Source organism: Glycine soja, chromosome 1 (genome assembly GCF_004193775.1).
Source record: "Glycine soja cultivar W05 chromosome 1, ASM419377v2, whole genome shotgun sequence".
Taxonomy (NCBI): Eukaryota; Viridiplantae; Streptophyta; class Magnoliopsida; order Fabales; family Fabaceae; genus Glycine; species Glycine soja.
Genome location: NC_041002.1, coordinates 7,322,567 through 7,340,312, shown reverse-complemented (window position 1 = coordinate 7,340,312; position 17,746 = coordinate 7,322,567). Strand labels below are relative to the sequence as shown.

The 17,746-nt window shown below is 32.9% G+C and overlaps 1 protein-coding gene and 1 pseudogene across 1 annotated transcript; one reads left to right on the top strand and one right to left on the bottom strand.

The window, feature by feature from the left end:
• Window positions 1-4,381: 4,381 nt before the first annotated feature.
• Window positions 4,382-9,009, top strand: LOC114411912 (probable leucine-rich repeat receptor-like protein kinase At1g35710). The gene is made up of 11 exons (XM_028375658.1): window positions 4,382-4,812; window positions 4,974-5,121; window positions 5,289-5,360; window positions 5,711-5,782; window positions 6,008-6,079; window positions 6,179-6,322; window positions 6,424-6,504; window positions 6,607-6,678; window positions 6,862-6,933; window positions 8,479-8,550; window positions 8,626-9,009. Exons 1-11 carry the CDS (start codon window positions 4,719-4,721, stop codon window positions 8,714-8,716), a joined length of 990 nt encoding a protein of 329 aa, XP_028231459.1. The 5' UTR covers window positions 4,382-4,718; the 3' UTR covers window positions 8,717-9,009.
• An 886-nt stretch (window positions 9,010-9,895) lies between these two features.
• Window positions 9,896-11,798, bottom strand: LOC114411906 (annotated as a pseudogene).
• Window positions 11,799-17,746: the final 5,948 nt, after the last annotated feature.

Sequence of the window (17,746 nt, the reverse complement as noted above, 5' to 3'; positions counted from 1 at the left end):
AGATGAGTGGAGAAAAAATCTGTTTAAACCATCCCCAAATACTCATTTAGTTATCAATTTTACCATTTACAGTATGTAGAAGATTTTAATTGTGGGTATAGATTTTTTTTGTCATCCTTAAATGTTTATTTTAGGAAATAAATCTATACAAACAGTAAATGAATTCCCATTAACTTATTATGAAAACCACTCCTCAATCATAATAATTATTAACTTATTATATAACTTCTAGAAATTATTTACATTCCTTAACTATATTTTATTTTTAGTTAAAAGGCTTTTTTATTGCAAGAAGCTCATATTATTTCATTTAGGATTGTTAGGGGTGTAAGTAAAATTTTGTATGTATCAAAATAAATAGAACGAAAAAAACATGATACGGAGATTATGTTCGAATGACAATCGAAAAGGACATGAGTTGGTTTGGTTTGATGATAAATTGAAGACACTAAACTTAGAAGATGAAGGATATTTTTGAAAACAAAGAGTTAAAGTTACTTGCTCCTCGAAAAGATGAAGAAAAAAAAATATCAAAAGCATGTTGTTTCGATCAAATGCACAAAGACGGTTGCCAATGGTTTTCCGATAGAGAACGCGAAGATAAAGTATCGATATCATATGATAGTTATTTTGAATAAATTGTATAGTTCTATGAATTATGTGTTGAGTCGAATTAAACTACAAATAGGCACAAAGGTGATAATTTTTCCTTGGTTACGAATATCACACAAATACCTTTGCACCAACATGTTGCACAAGAAAAATGACTAACAACTACTAGGAAAATGTGTACGTTCAGACCCATACTTTGATGCAATTTACATTTCTTGCATTGCTATTTTTTTTTTTTATCAATTTACATTTCATGCAATTCTCTTCTTCTAGATTTCTTCTTGAAACTCAAACTCATTTACTTTTTAGCAATTTTCATATCATTTCACACTTTAGTTTTCAATTTACATTTCGAGCACTTTACATTTCTATCATTTTAATTAATGATTGCATTTCAACTTAATTTACATATTGACAACATTTCACTTTTTTGTCATTTTATCTTTGTTTGCATTTAAATTTGAATTGCTTATAAAGTACTTTATTTTACAAGTCTTTTAATCTAGTTTCATTGTAACTTTACTTCTTTTAATCGAATTTGATTACATTTACTTGTTTCAAAAAACATATGTATTTGTTAATGGAGAATTTTGGTATTAGGTTCGAAAAACTATATATCAACAAATAAGAATTTGATAATAGGACTAATTATACTGAACCAAAATACTTCCTGGGTTCTTTGTTTTCAAACTAGCAATCTTAGATTTTCAATTTAACAAAGTGTATCTTATAAACTTATTATGAGAATAAACTTTATGACAGGTATAAAACGAGTATTCAGATTATAATAATTGATTCTCACAATTGTAAATACTTTTGGTAAACGAGTCTAAAATAATACTTGGATTGATAATATTTACGAGCACATTAGTATGCTTGTTACAAAACAAAACATATATTATCAAAAATAATAAAAAAGTATTATAGGAAGAAGAATGAGTTATTGACAGAAGAAGGTGTTATCGAAAGGAGAAGGAATCATAAAAAGTAGAATAGAGATAAGGATCAAAATCGAAAAATAAAAGAAATAGGCTAGAACATACATGTTTCCATAGAATCGAAAAACCATAAGTGCGACGAAGTTGGTATATAGGAAGTATGTAAATGTTCACAATCAAATAAACAAAATACATTCTTGCCTATTTATAAAAAATTCAAATAATCGGTCTTCATAATTGATTGTGATACATGTCGTCAAATTCCATTCCTTTGTTTCAGATGGTGCCACCTATTTATCGCTTCTTTTTGAATTTGAATCATCGTTAACTACTCCAATAATTGTTGCTCTGATTGTTCTATTTAACATTCTTGATAATCTTTCTTTTGAATCATTTTAATCATCATCAAGATGCTGATCAATCCATCATATTGAATATTTTTCTTTTCATCATCAATCATTCTTATTTCTCATGTTCATCCTTTTGTCTATTCTATACTTTTGACATCACCAAATGAGTGCTTCCTAATGCATTATCATACTTAATCGCAAGAAATAAACTAAAATCGAGCATCCTTTTAAGAATTCCATTTGATTAACCCTAACAATATTATAAAAAAACTATAAACTTACTAGAAAACTACTTTTGTGATATTGATAAAAAAAATGTATTTTCAATCTATAACATCTGAATCTATTGATTATTGAAAACCATTTATATTACAAGTTATAATCATCAAAATGACTGTTTTTGATAGCAATGCAATACTATATAATTATATCAAAATCTCATATGTTTATTGATCTCATAATTTTTTTAATTAAAAGTTATATCAACTACTAGTTTAAATAAAAAGAACTTATAATTGCGATTCTGACACACTAAATAAAAGAAATTGTTTGTGATTGATAAAAATTAAGTGTGAAAATAATAAAAAATTATATTTTGAATATTCAAACAAATTTCCACCATAAACAAGAATAAAAAATAAATACATGATGAAATTAAATAAAAAAAATATGTCAACTAACAAACTCTAGACACCCTTGAAATTATGGGTGACTTATCTCTCAATGAAATAACTTATAACTTTTGAATATTGGGAGCTTCTCCTCCCACTTCAAAAGAATGACATCAAACTAGCAGGCTTGTAGTCTAGCTCAAAAATAATTTATAGGTTTATATTTTTTGTGCATGGTAATAGCAACAACCAAAGCTATGACTTCAATTACAATGGGAGGAGATGAGGAATTGCCATGATACTAGCATACACAGGCAGCAACTCCATATATCTCATATTCTTCGAAAAATGCAACATCAATGTTAACACTTGAGACAACCTATTACATATATAACTAAATTTAACTCTTAAAGTTTTTTTTTTAAAAATATATGGACAAACTGTGTCTTTCCACTAATTCATTAATAGTTATTAAATTTTAGAAACTAAGTTTACATTTTTATAAAAGTTTATTGTCATGTACTATATGTATAAAATAATTTTATATTAGTAATTAATCATAATTTTTGTTGAAATGAATTTTATGATATTTATTATAAAATTAATAAATTAGTCATACAATAAAAAAGTGTATTTCAACAAGTATAAAAATTAAATTAACTGACCCTTATAATTCAAATAACTAATTATAAGATTTAATTTGATTGATTATAAAAAGACTCTAATAATGACTATATATTCATAGTGCAAAATGATTTTGGTTATTTTTGATAAAATTAGCTAAAAAAATAGTTTAAAATTGAAAAATTAGTTGGTAGTGTACAACTTTTAAGTTAGCTTATTAATATAAACATTTGATAAAATTAGCTGCTGAAGTAATTGAGAAATGTAAAATGACATATTTTAAAAGGATAATAAGAAAATTAAATGAATATTTTAAGGATACAAAAGGAATAAAATATAAAAAACTAAAAGCTAGTATTTTAAAAAATACAATTTCACGTAACATTTCAAAAAATGTTATAGGTTACTAAAAAAAACATAGAAATTACTTAAAAAAGCTTGTTTATTGAACAATTAAACAAACTTTTTGACTAGTAAAAAAAGTTAGAAATGATTTGTGGAATATAGCTTTTAGATTCTCATACAATCACATATTATTAGTGTAATTATTAATGTAGTTATTATAAACGTAAACAAATTTATTATATATGATATTTTGTAATTGAATAATACTACCGTAAAATTATTTTATTTCGTTAATATATAATTTTTTTACCGTTGTATTTAAAAAGAAAAATATTTGAAACACACTCTCTCACAATTGACACACTCTTTTACACATATTTTTTCTTATTGATTAAAATTTATTAAAAATAACAAAATTATATGGATTTCACATCATTTTTAATGATTTTGCTTCCTCATTTTATACTTTTTAATAAATTTTAACTAATTAAGAAATGAAAAATGCTAACAATGCACTAAAGATATTGATTAAAAACTTAAAGTAGAAATATTTTTAATAAGAGATAAAAAATTACGTTGCATATAACTTTTTTTACGTCTTCTGATAATTTATATGATAGATATTTTTTTAATGTCTTCTTATAATTTATATAATAGATATTTTTTTTTAATTTCTTAACTAATGCTCTAATAACACTAGTTAATAAGACTCTTAAAAAATATATATTCCTACCCTCTTAAAAAAAATGGACAAATGGCAGTGGCGCTCTTGTTTTGCCATTTTAACGACCAAAACCGGATAAAGGGTCATAGTCAATCTCAACCAAACCAAACAGGCCAAAACCCAATATCTCAAAAATATACTATAAAAGTGATAAAAAAAAAGAAAAAGTAATGTGTGGCAAAAAACAATAGCATAAAATTTCAGTGCCGAACGCTGACGAGTGTGTGTTGGTCCTGTTGGATGGATGTTCATTTTCCAACTTGATACCGCGTTCGCTCACTCTCAACTCAACTTCAATTAATCAAATCCCACACTTTCTCTCTCTTTCCTTCAAATCTCAATTCTATTTTGCAAAATCTGAATCAAACACAGTTAAAGACGCACAAGAAAACATCTCGCTCAACACCACCAACACTTCGGATCTACGTTTCCACTCTCCGAACATCAAAAAAGGAAAGAAAAACCGATTTACAGCGACAACAACGAACGAACGATTTCTCGAAGCGCTCTCAAAATGGCGCGTGCACCCTTTACTTCATTCCCCTTCGTCCTCATTACCCTTCTCTCAATTCTCCACCTTTCGCACTGCAAGACCCTCAAGCGTGACGGTAACGTTAGCTTCTTAACTCAGACCCTTTCTTCTCGCACCTACCCATGTCGTTTTCTCTCACCTTTTCTCAAATTCGGTCCGTTGGGCCGTCGTTTTTCGCTTTTTCACGTGATGGGTCGGAGTCATTTATGTGTTTCGTTTCTTTGGGGAATTTTGCAGTTAAGGCTTTGAACGAGATCAAGGCTTCGCTTGGGTGGAGAGTGGTGTATGCGTGGGTCGATGATGATCCATGTGGAGATGGGGATCTTCCTCCTTGGTCTGGTGTCACGTGTTCCACTGTCGGTGATTATCGTGTTGTTACCGAGCTGTGAGCATCGTATCTCTAAGTTCTTCACTTGATTTAGAAAAAAAAAATGATGTGTTTTTTTGGAATTGATGGAAAAAAAGGTTTTGATTTTTAAGTTCAGTTGTTGTGGATGAGATTTGAGGTATGCGGAGTTGGTGTAAATAAGATTGAGATTTGGTTGTTTGCAGTGAGGTGTATGCGGTGTCGATTGTTGGACCTTTTCCCACTGCTGTTACCAGCTTGTTGGATCTTACACGGCTGTAAGTGTCTTTTTAACTTATGTTTCATTAAGTTTTGATCCTTGAAAAAGGTTGAGAAATATGTGTTTTGGGTTAATGCATATGGTTGTGTTGGAGTTGGATGTTTGAAAGCCCACTAGGGAGGATTGATATACGGTTGTTTAATTGATTGGCGTTTGTTGGCTTGTTACAAAACTATGAGTATGAATGGAAGATTTAGATACACTTGATAAGATGATGCATTATTTGCCTGCAGTTTTATCTGTATTTGGTTTTGTTTTAAATTGCAATATGTGTGGCATTGAAGGGCTTCCATTTTGGTTCTTACTTTTGAATTTCCTATGAATTGATTTACTGTGTGCTTATGGCAGTGATCTTCACAATAACAAGCTGACAGGGCCTATTCCTCCTCAAATTGGACGGTTGAAGCGCCTTAAAATATTGTATGAATTTTCTGATCCCTCTTCAACTGTGGTTTCTCCTTGCGTTTTGTTTTGAAACTTGTATTTTGATATGATGCAGTACAATTACAGACAGTGTTTTTTATGTTAGAAACTTGAAGATTTTGCCTTTAACCCTGCCTTTGTGCAAACAATTGTTGATCTTTGGTAATTTTGGTTCTAAGATGTGGAATGTATGGTTCATTATTGGCCTTTGTTTCTTCCCAGAAATTTGAGGTGGAACAAACTACAGGATGCAATTCCTCCAGAAATTGGCGAGCTTAAAAGTTTAACACATCTGTGAGTAACTTTAACCTTCTTACTATCTCTGGGCTTGCTTGTCTTTCTTTCACCATTTTTCATATTTTTTTACAATTGAGATGTCATATCTTTATGCAGGTACCTAAGCTTCAACAATTTCAAGGGAGAAATTCCGAAGGAGCTAGCAAATCTTCAAGACCTTCGCTATCTTTATCTCCATGAAAACCGTTTAACTGGAAGAATACCACCAGAATTGGGCACACTGCAAAATCTTCGGCACTTGTAATAATCAAATCATTTTGATAATCTCCTAATTCAGAGTACACTATTTATATCTTACTCAATTGTTTCTCATTATAATTATAATACTGTTATGCTTATAGGGATGCTGGTAACAATCATTTAGTAGGTACCATAAGGGAACTCATTCGTATTGAAGGTTGCTTTCCTGCACTACGCAATCTGTAAGTTATTGCTGGTGAATTATTTTCCTCCATATAGTTTCCTTTGATCTTAAATAAAATGCATTATTCCCTAAATTTTAACAAGTTTTGTTCTGTAACCAGGTATCTAAACAATAATTATTTTACTGGAGGAATGCCTGCACAGCTTGCTAACTTAACCAGTCTTGAGATCTTGTGAGTGTTGCTTTTTCTTCTTTCCCTGTGTACCACTTATCATTCTCCCTCCTTCCTTTGTGAGTGTGTGTGTGGGTGGGGTGGGGGGAGACAGTGTTGCTATACAATAATTTTTCTGTTCTCAAGATCTATCTCTTATTCCATGGAATTTCCATAACATGTTGATTGTATGCTGGAGGGCAGGTACCTATCCTACAACAAAATGTCAGGAGTTATACCATCTTCCGTTGCTCGTATTCCTAAATTGACATACTTGTAAGTTTGTCTTTCTGCAGTTGTTTTGAATTTTGAATCGGCGTTAAAAGTGTTGTACGTCAAATAGGGATTCAATGATTTTTTTTCTTATAGTGAACCCTGAATTTCCTATTTGTTTGCAACTTACATGTCTTTTAATATTAATTTATGCACTTGTTCTATGGATCTCCAAATGAACAAGGGTGCTCACTTTTTTGGGACATATGTGGGTTTTAAGAAGCGAGAGGAACATCTAATCACTTATAAGAGTGAAATCTCAAGGTCGCAAATTGATTTTTTTGGTAAGGAGTTTTGATATAAGAGTTTGCAAGGTGATTCTATGAGAAAGTCTTGCTACACAACAGTGTCTTGATCCTTGGTATTCATTTTAATAGCTACAAATAGAAAAACTGACTAGTTACAAATCAAAGAATTAAATGATGGTAAAATATGACTTTTAAGAATAAATTATCGGAGGAAGGTAATTGAGAATCATAAGGTAATGCTAACCTTATTTGGGATGATTAGATGTCTAAGGTTAGAAAAGTTGTTAAAGTAGACTTGGGTGAATCAAAAGTTTTGGACAAAGATAAGGAATCTTAGTCGTGGAATGTAAGTGTTCTGGGTATGGAATAAAAGGGATGTTTTAAGGACTTACATGAGTGTAATAATGCTGAAAATTGGGCAAGATACTGAAAGGCTAGAAATGAGACAAGGAAAGCTGTGAATGAGACACCATTCGAAGCTTTTGAGGAGTTTTAGCTAGATTGTGGAGCAAAGAATGAAGGATAAAAGATATATAAGCTTGCCAATAATAGGGAAAGAAAATCAAGAAATTTGTACTAAGAGATATTCAAGAAAAAGTTTTAGTTATATAGATCATGATATCAAAGAAAGATGTGAGAACTATTTTATAAGCTTTTCAATGATGGCTAAGGATTAACCTGTAGTATGGAAGGATTAGAATGCTAAGAGGACAAACAAAATTTGACTTGTTATTGTGAATTTTGAGTTGGAGAAGTAAAAGAAGCCTGTAAGATGAATAATGGCATTGTGTTATCTGTATATTGCACCTTCCCTAGTGGGATAAGATTATTGATATTGTTGTTCTTTGGGTTTACCCACAAAAAAAGTTCTTTGTAATTGATAGATCCTAGAAAATCCAATGGCGTGGGCAATTACAACAGTGTATAGATGTCATAGAAATTCATGCAAGTGTATGTCTGCCCTTTTTGGTCTTGAGACTTGCAAACCCTGACTTTTAGGCATTGAGTTCTCTTAATGCGATATAAGAACTACAAACACATGTTTTACTTGCTTTCATTTATTAATTCTCGCTGACAAAGTATGGTCTTGATGCTCTACTATTAGCTTCAATACTATACACTTGACTCTGAATTCTAATTTTATGTGGAAATTGGAAAATGGAGATTGAAACTCTGCTATGAATTCCTTTCCATCTGCTAGTTAGATTGACAAATATGTTTCTCAAACACTTACAAGAAACTTGATTTTCTTCTTTGTGAAGTTTTGACAATTTCAATTTATTTTTAATCTTGATTACAGGTACTTGGATCACAATCAGTTTTCAGGGAGAATTCCTGAACCCTTTTACAAGCATCCATTTTTGAAAGAAATGTGAGTTTCCAACAAAGTAGTGCAAATCACCAATTATCTTGTTCTTTGAACTGAGTAATTATATGCTCTTGGCAGGTACATTGAGGGAAATGCATTCCGGCCCGGTGTCAATCCCATTGGTTTCCATAAAGTGCTTGAAGTTTCTGATGGAGACTTCCTTGTTTAATGAAAGCTCTAAATATTTATAATTTTTTCTCTTCAGGAAGTGCACTTGTATAATTATTGAAACAATTGTTCCTCTAATTATCTCAATGAAATAGCCAAATAGGTAATCCAATTTTGTCAAAATCTATCTTGTTATAGTAAAACAGTCGTTTTAAGTGTACTGTTTAAGAGCTTTCCACGCTCCAAAAAGTTGTATTATAGATAAGATAGTCTTGGACTCTTGATATCAACTTCAAAAATTGAAGAATGATATTACATATTTTTCAGTAAAAAGTAATATTACTGTGCAAAAAATGAAAAACTTAAATATGATTTTAATCTCTCGGTTGTCTTTATTAGTCTTTCAAATTAAAATGTACTTATTTAGTTTTTTAAATTTGTGAAATATTTTTTGTCTCTTCTGACTTATTTTTGGATGTTTGAATGGAGGACAACCTGTGGTGATTTTTTTACTACAAGAGGGATCGAAAAACTATTGTGGATTTGAGAGATTAAAACATACGAATTTTAATTTGTAGTATTAAAAATGATATATTTTCAAATTGAAGGACTAAAATATTTAAAGCTAAAATGAATCTCCATTGGGTTCTCCCTTTTAATGAAAGGGGATTCGTTGTATTTAGGCAAATGCTTTCCATGAATGATATATTCGTTGTATTTAAGTTTATACAGAATCGAAAGTATAAGTTGAAACCTTGGCAATGCTTGCGTGTTTTAGTTTGGATAAAGGGAAGTTTGCCTAAAATCTGATACTTTTTCAGATTTTAATTATTATAATAATGTTAACCAAGCATATTAAAGAAATAAAAAATGTATTTTTTTGGGGAAAAAGTCTTAAACAAACATTTTTTAAAATATTATTTTTAATTTTGCTTGGCTTTGATAAATTTCTAATTGTAAGTTGTTTTGAATAGAAAGTAAAATTAAACACGCAAGTCTAATGATGGTACTATGGACCGTTTTGTTGCAGATTAGAAAAAAAGAAGATAAAAGGTGTTTCCAGTATAACTGCTAGATTATTCTTTAGATGTTTTTTTTTAAAAAAAAAATTCTAATTTATGTTCGTTAACAATTATAAAAATTATTGTTTGAAAGTAGTTAATTTTACGAGAAGCTAAAACAGTTCCAGATTTTAACTAAATTTCAGATTCTTTTCATTTTTTTTTATCATTTTTAAAAGCTGATATATTGAATTTCAACTGCAGAAATGTAATGTGGGTCTATAAATTTTTGTGTTTTACAAATTAATTTGTTCTTTCTGTTTTGGTCTAATGAGTATTTCATTTTCAAATTTCAACTTCATTGTGTCTGGTTCCTGTGTAAAACAAATAGACTTGTTGTGGCAAATTAGTGAACCAGCTAATGGAACTGGTTGATCCCTGAATACTATAATGATTCTAGTCTAACTGCATATGCAATTTCTCCAAAATTGGGTGTATTTCCTCCATTTGTGAGTGCGTTTCTTCACCAGCAATGAATTCACTCACAACCCCATCACTCTCCACCGTGCTGCAACCAGGTGCCTTGTCCACCCCTTTGTTTCTCATCATATCCCTCACCCTTCTGGAATTACTGTGTTTCCCAGATGCTCCATATAAACTAGAAAGCAAAACATAGACCCCACTATGATTTTCCAACCGCAAGAGTCTTTCAGCCGCGCATTGGGCTAGTTGAGCATGTCCATGGTTGCAGCATGCACTCAGAAATGCTCTCCAAGCCAATGTCTCTTCTGAGCCATTCCATGAGTTAGAAGTTATCCTTCTCATCATAACCATTGCTTCTTCAAAAAGCCCGGCTCGGGTTAACAAGTCAACTAGACAACCATACTGTTCACTCTTAGGCTCAATTTTGTACACACTACACATCTTATGTAGCAACTGCAAACCTTCATGTGCCATTCCTGAATACCTACAAGCAGTGAAAACAGCTATGAATGCTATATTATCAGGCCTTATCCCAGCCTTTTCCATATCTGAAAACAGCTTGAGTGCACTTGCTCCATCTCCATGCATAGCCAAACCAGAAATCATGGCATTCCAAAACACAATGTTTCTCTCTGGCATCGAGTTGAACAATCTTTTAGTCAACTCCAAATTCCGACATTTAGCATATATGTCTAGCAAACTAGTACTCAAACGAAGGCTCAATGGCACTGTTTTTCGATTCAGATAAGTATCTGTGTGTACAGATGCCAATATCCAAAGCCCCCAAATGAGCACATGCAGAAAGAATGCTCACAAATATAGAATCATCAGGAACCACATGAGCCAACTGCAACAGACGAAACAAATGGAGTCCTTCCTTGAAGCAACTATTTTGCACATACCCGGAAATCATGGCACCCCAAGTTCCCCTATCCTTCTCAGGTGCTTCATCAAAGAACAACCTAGCTGAATCAACATCACCCACTTTGGCATACCCTGATATCATAACACTCCAAGACACTGCACTCAACCTAGGAATTTCATCAAACACGTGCCTTGCAGCAACCACATCCCCACACAGAATACATTGCCATCAAACTATTACCCACAAAGATATCAAACACAAGACCCAATTTTGAGCTGTACCCATGAACCATTTCACCCAAAGAACAATCTCTAAGGGCAGCACAAGCCTTCAACACATAAGGGATGGTGTAGTTGTCAGGGCTCAAACCACCCTGCAGTATCTTGGTGAAGACATGAAAGGTGCCATAGAAGTTCCCATTGAGGAGGAAGGTTTTGATTATCGTGTTGCATATGCAAAGTGTGGGGTGGTGAATGCGTTCAAAGACTCTGCATGCATAGGTGAGGCTTCCCTGATGAGGGTGGGAGCAGAAACCCAAAAGCCTGCTTAGGGCCAAGGTGTTGGTGTCAAGGCCCAGTGGTGAATACTTGGGCATGGGCATGGGCTTGCTTGAGGTGATTCATGTTCTTGCACTTTTCCAACAGTACTAAGCATCTCTTGCTGCAACTTGACATGGGACGGTGGAACTAACTGCACTCAGATCACCAAGTTCACCTGTTCAACTTTGAAACAATTGCTGTCAGTGTCATCATGCAATTTTATGTTCACATTTACTTGTTTGATTTCAGGGTAAAGAGTCAATTTTGGTTTCTGAAAGTATTAAAATTGGATAAATCATGGTATTTGTTCTTGAATATGTAAATTGCAACAATTTAATAAAAATTAAATCCTACCCGGTACAACTTAAATGACATGTTAGTGCTTCAGCTTTACAACTTAAGGTTAAATTAATCATTGAAAAATAAAATTTAACATTAAATTAATTATTAAATTATATAAAATGATCTTAAAAATTTTGTCATAATGAAATTTTTGTACCGTACTAAATAAGAATTTTTATTCTTTTAGGAATTGAATTGTGGTCTATTTAGATGTTTAAAGACAAAATCATCATTATATTATTAAAATTTCAAAAAATTAGTGAAAGTGTAATTTTTCTGTTATTTAATCATGTCGTTTAAAATCTTTTGTTAAACTTAAAATTTTAACGCCTATCATTTTTGTGTAAGTGATAGTTGATGTTGCATATGTGGACATTTGTTCACGCGTTAACTTTAAGAAAAAGTCTTTTAATGACAAAATTAAAGTAACATATAAACTGTAATTTTAGAGACCTTTTTAAACTTGAATTATACCTTTGAAAACTAAACTGGTTGTCCTTTGATTTTTTACTTATGTTATTCTACACTTCAATTGAATGCAAGAAGTTAGGAGGAAAGAAAAAAAAGTAAACGATAGTTAAGTTTTTAAATTAATAATTAATAATTATACTAAAGAGGAAAAAAAGTTAAGTTGCATGTACATTAATATAAATTTTGGAGCGAATTTTGGTTTTAGTCTACATAAAACATTTTTTTTTCATCTCTCTAAAATTTGAAATAATTATTTTTATTTCCTAATGGAATAATCTTTTGAAATTTTGTTTAACATATATACAATTAACAAGTGCCACATAGTATGAACAAAAGTAATGATTTTAGATTTATAAGAAATGAAAACTAAAGATTTTTTTAAGGACTAAAATAAAATATTTTATTTTGTTAGAATTAAAAATAAATTTAAACCTAAAAGAATTATCTTAAATAAGTTTATGATAAATTTAGATAAAAATATTTTTGAAGGGTTGAATACAATTTAAATGTTATAGTCATAAACTTATATTAAAATGTATATTATTAGAAAGTATAAACTATAATAATTAGTTTTAAGGTGTCATACTTCGACAAGTACAAAGGGATCACTTGTACCAAGAATCACTTGAAGATGTATTGTCGAAAGATGGAGGCATACTCAAAAGATGAGAAACTCTTAATGCACTTTTTTCAAGAGAGTTTGGCCGGGGCGAGAATCACTTGGTATACTAACTTGGAAGCTTCCCAGATCAGGCAGTATCAATACAACACTGACATGATTCTCGATAGAACGCAATTGCAAAACATGTGTAAGCAGGAGCACGAGTCTTTCAAGGAGTACACCCAGAGGTGGAGGGATTTGGCAATCCAAGTAGCACCTCCCATGATGGAGAGGGAGATGATTGTAGAAGCAAGCTTCATGATGATGAATCAAGTTAATTCAAGTAGTTTAGATGATGAAAAAGATGATGACAAAAAGCCCAAAGAATGATTTCAAGATTGAGTCAACAAGTTCAAGATCAAGTTTAATTTCAAGCTTCATAAGAAGAAATCAAGAAGATTCAAGAATAAAGAGAAGTTTGATTTCAAGATTCAAGAAAAGATGAATTCAAGATTCAAGAGAAGAAGTCAAGAAGACTTCACAAGGGAAGTATTGAAAAGATTTTTCAAAAAACAAACATAGCACAATTTTGTTTTTCAAAAGAGTTCTTTTCAAATTTTCTAAGTTACCAGAGTTTTTACTCTCTGGTAATCGATTACCAGTTTCTTGTAATCGATTACCAGTGGCAAAGTTTGATTTCAAAAAGTTTTTAACTGAATTTGCAACGTTCCAATTGATTTCAAAATGGTGTAATCGATTACAAGATATTGGCAATCGATTACCAGTGTATCTGAACGTTGAAATTCAAAATCAATTGTGAAGAGTCATATCCTTTCATAAAAAGCTTTGTGTAATCGATTACATGATTTTGGTAATCGATTACCAGTGACAAGTTTTGAATAAAAATCAAAATATGCAACTCTTCCAATGGTTTTTAGGTTTTCTCAAGGTCATAACTCTTCCAATGGTTTTCTTGACCAGACACGGAGAGTCTATAAAAGCAAGACCTTGACTTGCATTTAAAGAATAACTTTTCCAATTTACTTTTGAATATTTTCTTCTTCTTCTTCTTTTTCCTTTGCCAAAAGCTTTCTGAGTTTTCTGGTTTCCAAACCTTGTTCTTTCACAGAAAACAAAAGTTTGCTATATCTTTTTATTCTCTTGTTCCTTTGTAAAAAAGAATTCGACAAGGACTAACCGCCTGAATTCTTTTTGTGTCTTTCTTCTCCCTTTTCCAAAAGAACGAAGGACTAACCGCCTTAATTCTTTTGTGTCTCTCTTCTCCCTTTGCCAAAAAGAATTCGACAAGGACTAACTGCCTGAATTATTTTTGTGTCTCTCTTCTCCCTTTTCCAAATGTTGAGTGACCCTAACTAAGCATGCAGTTGCATGATCAAGGCAAATGCACACTAGAATTAAGTACTGATAGCATAGTGAACACATAAAACATCATTAGATAAATATGAACGTATTTTCATCAAGTACCCCATAGGAAGAACCAACTGAGGATTTAGCTTTCCATAGTAGGGAAGCTTCTTTTACAACAATGAAAAGAGAAAATGAAAGACTTAAGAAGTACAAGTAGTGGGGGTGTCTCCTCCACCTCTAGAAACCTCACAATCACTCAAAATCTCATCCACAGCTCCGCAAGATGGCTTTCTCGTCAGGCTCTGCTATCTCTCAATCTCTCCACAGCTAGAGCTAAAAACTAAAAAGACCTAAAAAAAACTCTCTCACTTTTTTTTTCCTCCAAATTCGAGATTTTAGCTTAAATAGGCAATCCTGTCGGCGGTTGCACGCTTAGCGAGATCATCGCTCGCTTAGCGCGCTGATCGCTCCCCATTGCAGTTACTTTTTGTGCATTTATGTCTCAAGGAAATTTCAATGGGGTTTACCGGAAAGCGCACCGGATCGTCAAGTATTTAAAATTAAAACGTATGAATCCGAGTATCGAATACAGGGAACTAATGTTAGCCTGAATTAAGTTCAGAATCGAAGCATTGTTGAGAGAACATGTATAAATGATAATTTCAAACAGAATTTAAACTAAACTATTATGCTAAAAACTATAAAATGCAAGGTAAATAAAATGACAGCAATAGGTAGAAATGTTGGGTCTTTCTAACAAACAAGCTGATGCATGGAAATATATTTCTCTAATCAATCGTGTTCTTGTGTTCTATGTTGTAGCCTAAATTACTAAACCTTCGATCCCTCGTCAGGCTGAATATCAAAGCTTCGTCCGCAGATCCCTCATGTAAGACTAGGCCCGATTTAGGCAACCCTCTTAGGTTTAGACTAACTTAAACTGAGTTTCATCCGCAGATCCCTCATGTAAGACTATACCTAAACTAAATAGCATAATTAAAACCAAAACTTAACCCGCAGATCCCTCATGTAAGACTAAGTTTCGATCCTGCTTCAATCAAGTTCTAAGACAACAGTACATTTCCCAATGCTAAAGCCACCTAACTGTGCACACAAGTGGGTGATCAGACCAAAAGCCTACAAACATTAAGCATTGAATGAAGCATTGAACACATAAAACATAATCAATTAGATATTAGGTATTTACATCAGTTGTTCATTAGAAATCCCCAACTAGGGTGTTTAGCCAGCCATTGCAAAGAAACCCTAACAATAAATGAGATTAAAAGCAGAGAATGATAGTTTCTTACACAAGAAGGAGGATTCCTCCTCCTCCTCTCAGCATCTCACACTCACTCTCTAGTCAATAATCTTTCTCAAATGATAAAACCTAGGCTTCAATGCATGTTCGACTTTCGACAAGTGCACCGGATCACACAAGTAGTATAAAACGGTAAGAACTGGGTATCGAACACTCGGGGAACTTGTGTTATTTGGTAAGCTATTTCAGCAAATAGGTGTCTGGTGTGTAAAGGTAAGTGTGAATATGAACAGGTGTATAAACTATCTGTGCAAAAAGAAAGAAAATCACGCGAGAGAAATGATGTGTAAAAAAAAGTAGAGAACACGTTGGTCTTCCTAATAGGTGACTGATGCTAAAAAGATATTCTCTATCTGACAATGCTCATGTGTTCTTATGGTGTCTCCTGAGATATTAAACCTCGATTCCTCATGATAGTTTAGCCTAATCCTGATCAAGCATCATCCGCATATTCCTCTTGTAAGACTAAACTTAACCAGGACCGCATTAAGACACACATACTCAACTAAATTATACCCCGATTCCTCATGAAAGCATGACAACTCAGCCCTGCACTATCAAGGACTTTAGAGTCAGACCAGTTTCCACTGTTGAATGACCCTATCAAAGCATGCATCTACGTGATCAAGGTAAAGGCATACTGGAATGCAAAGCAGATAGCACATAGAACACACAAAACATCATTAAATAGATAGAAATATATATACATCAGGTACCTACAGGGAAGATCCAATAGAGGATTTAGCTTTCCATACCAGGAAGCCTTCTTAACAACAAAGAGAAGAACAAGATGAAAGATTGCAAAAATACAAGTGGTGAGGATGTCTCCTTCACCTCTAGGATCTCACAATCACTCACAAACTCATCTCAAGCTCTTAAACCGGCTCTTGCTTCAAGCTTTGGTCTCTGCAGATCTTCACACAACAAAACCTCTCAAAACTCTTTGGAACTTGGACCTTTCTCTCTCTAGAAACCCTAGACATGCAAAGCTCTGAATCCCAGTCCAAACTCCCCTTCTAAAATCTGATTTCAGGCTTAAATAGGTGGCCTTGTTCGTGCTCGTGTGCTTAGCGCACTTATGGACCGCTTAGCCCACATTAGTAATTTTTGGCTTAGTGCGCCTTTCTCGCTTAGTGGATAAACTAAAGCAGTGCACTTAGTGAGATGAAGCGGTGCGCTTAGCGAACCTGTACAACTCATCTTCTTCCAGAGTCTTCCTCGCGTTTAGCTCAGGAGTGTTGCGCTTGGCAGTCACTCGCTAAGCCAACAGATTGGCTTAGCGAGAAGGTGAAAAATAACATTTTCCAAAGCTTGCCTAATTAAGCTGAAATTGAGAGAAAATGATTATTAAACACACAAAATGAAAATACTAAGTATTTATTACCTATACTTAACAAAAAATACTTATAACACTACAAAATAACCATAAATTGGGAGAGTTTGATACAATTTATACAAGTTTTATACACAAAAGTTAGTCGTTTTCACCGACTAACAATGCACAAGCTGTTCCTCTTTACTGCTTCCAGGGCTCTTTTCCCGAAATAGGCATTGTGGCTACTGTGTGATTCTGTGCCCTGGGCATTGTGTAAGTCTGTAAAAGCTGTCCTACAAGATGTACCCTAATTCTGCACAAGGCAGACTTTAAATAGGCTCTAAAATCGCGACGCTACGCTTAGCGCCACCTTCGTGCTTAGCATGGGTAAGTGAAATTGAGCTTAGCGCCAGTCTCGCGCTTAGCCTGGCTGAAGGCACCTTTTGCGCTTAGTGCACTGATCTCGCGCTTATCGTGTGGCTTTGATGCTGATGCTCTGCCAGATTCTCCTTTGCGCTAAGCACGCTGAAGCTGCGCTTAGCGGTGGATATGCACTTAGCCCAACTACTGAGCTTAGCCCAACTGCTACTTTTTGCAATTCAAAACTTAGCCTCTTTTTCACCTGAAAATGCACAGATTTCATCATTAAATCCAATGGAAATGTTCTAGAGACAACTTTAACCATAAAACAAGATTTATTTACAAAATTTACTCCAAAATAACCATAAATTGGGGAACTATACAAGCTTTGGAAAATGATTTCTATACAAAAGTTAGTCATATAA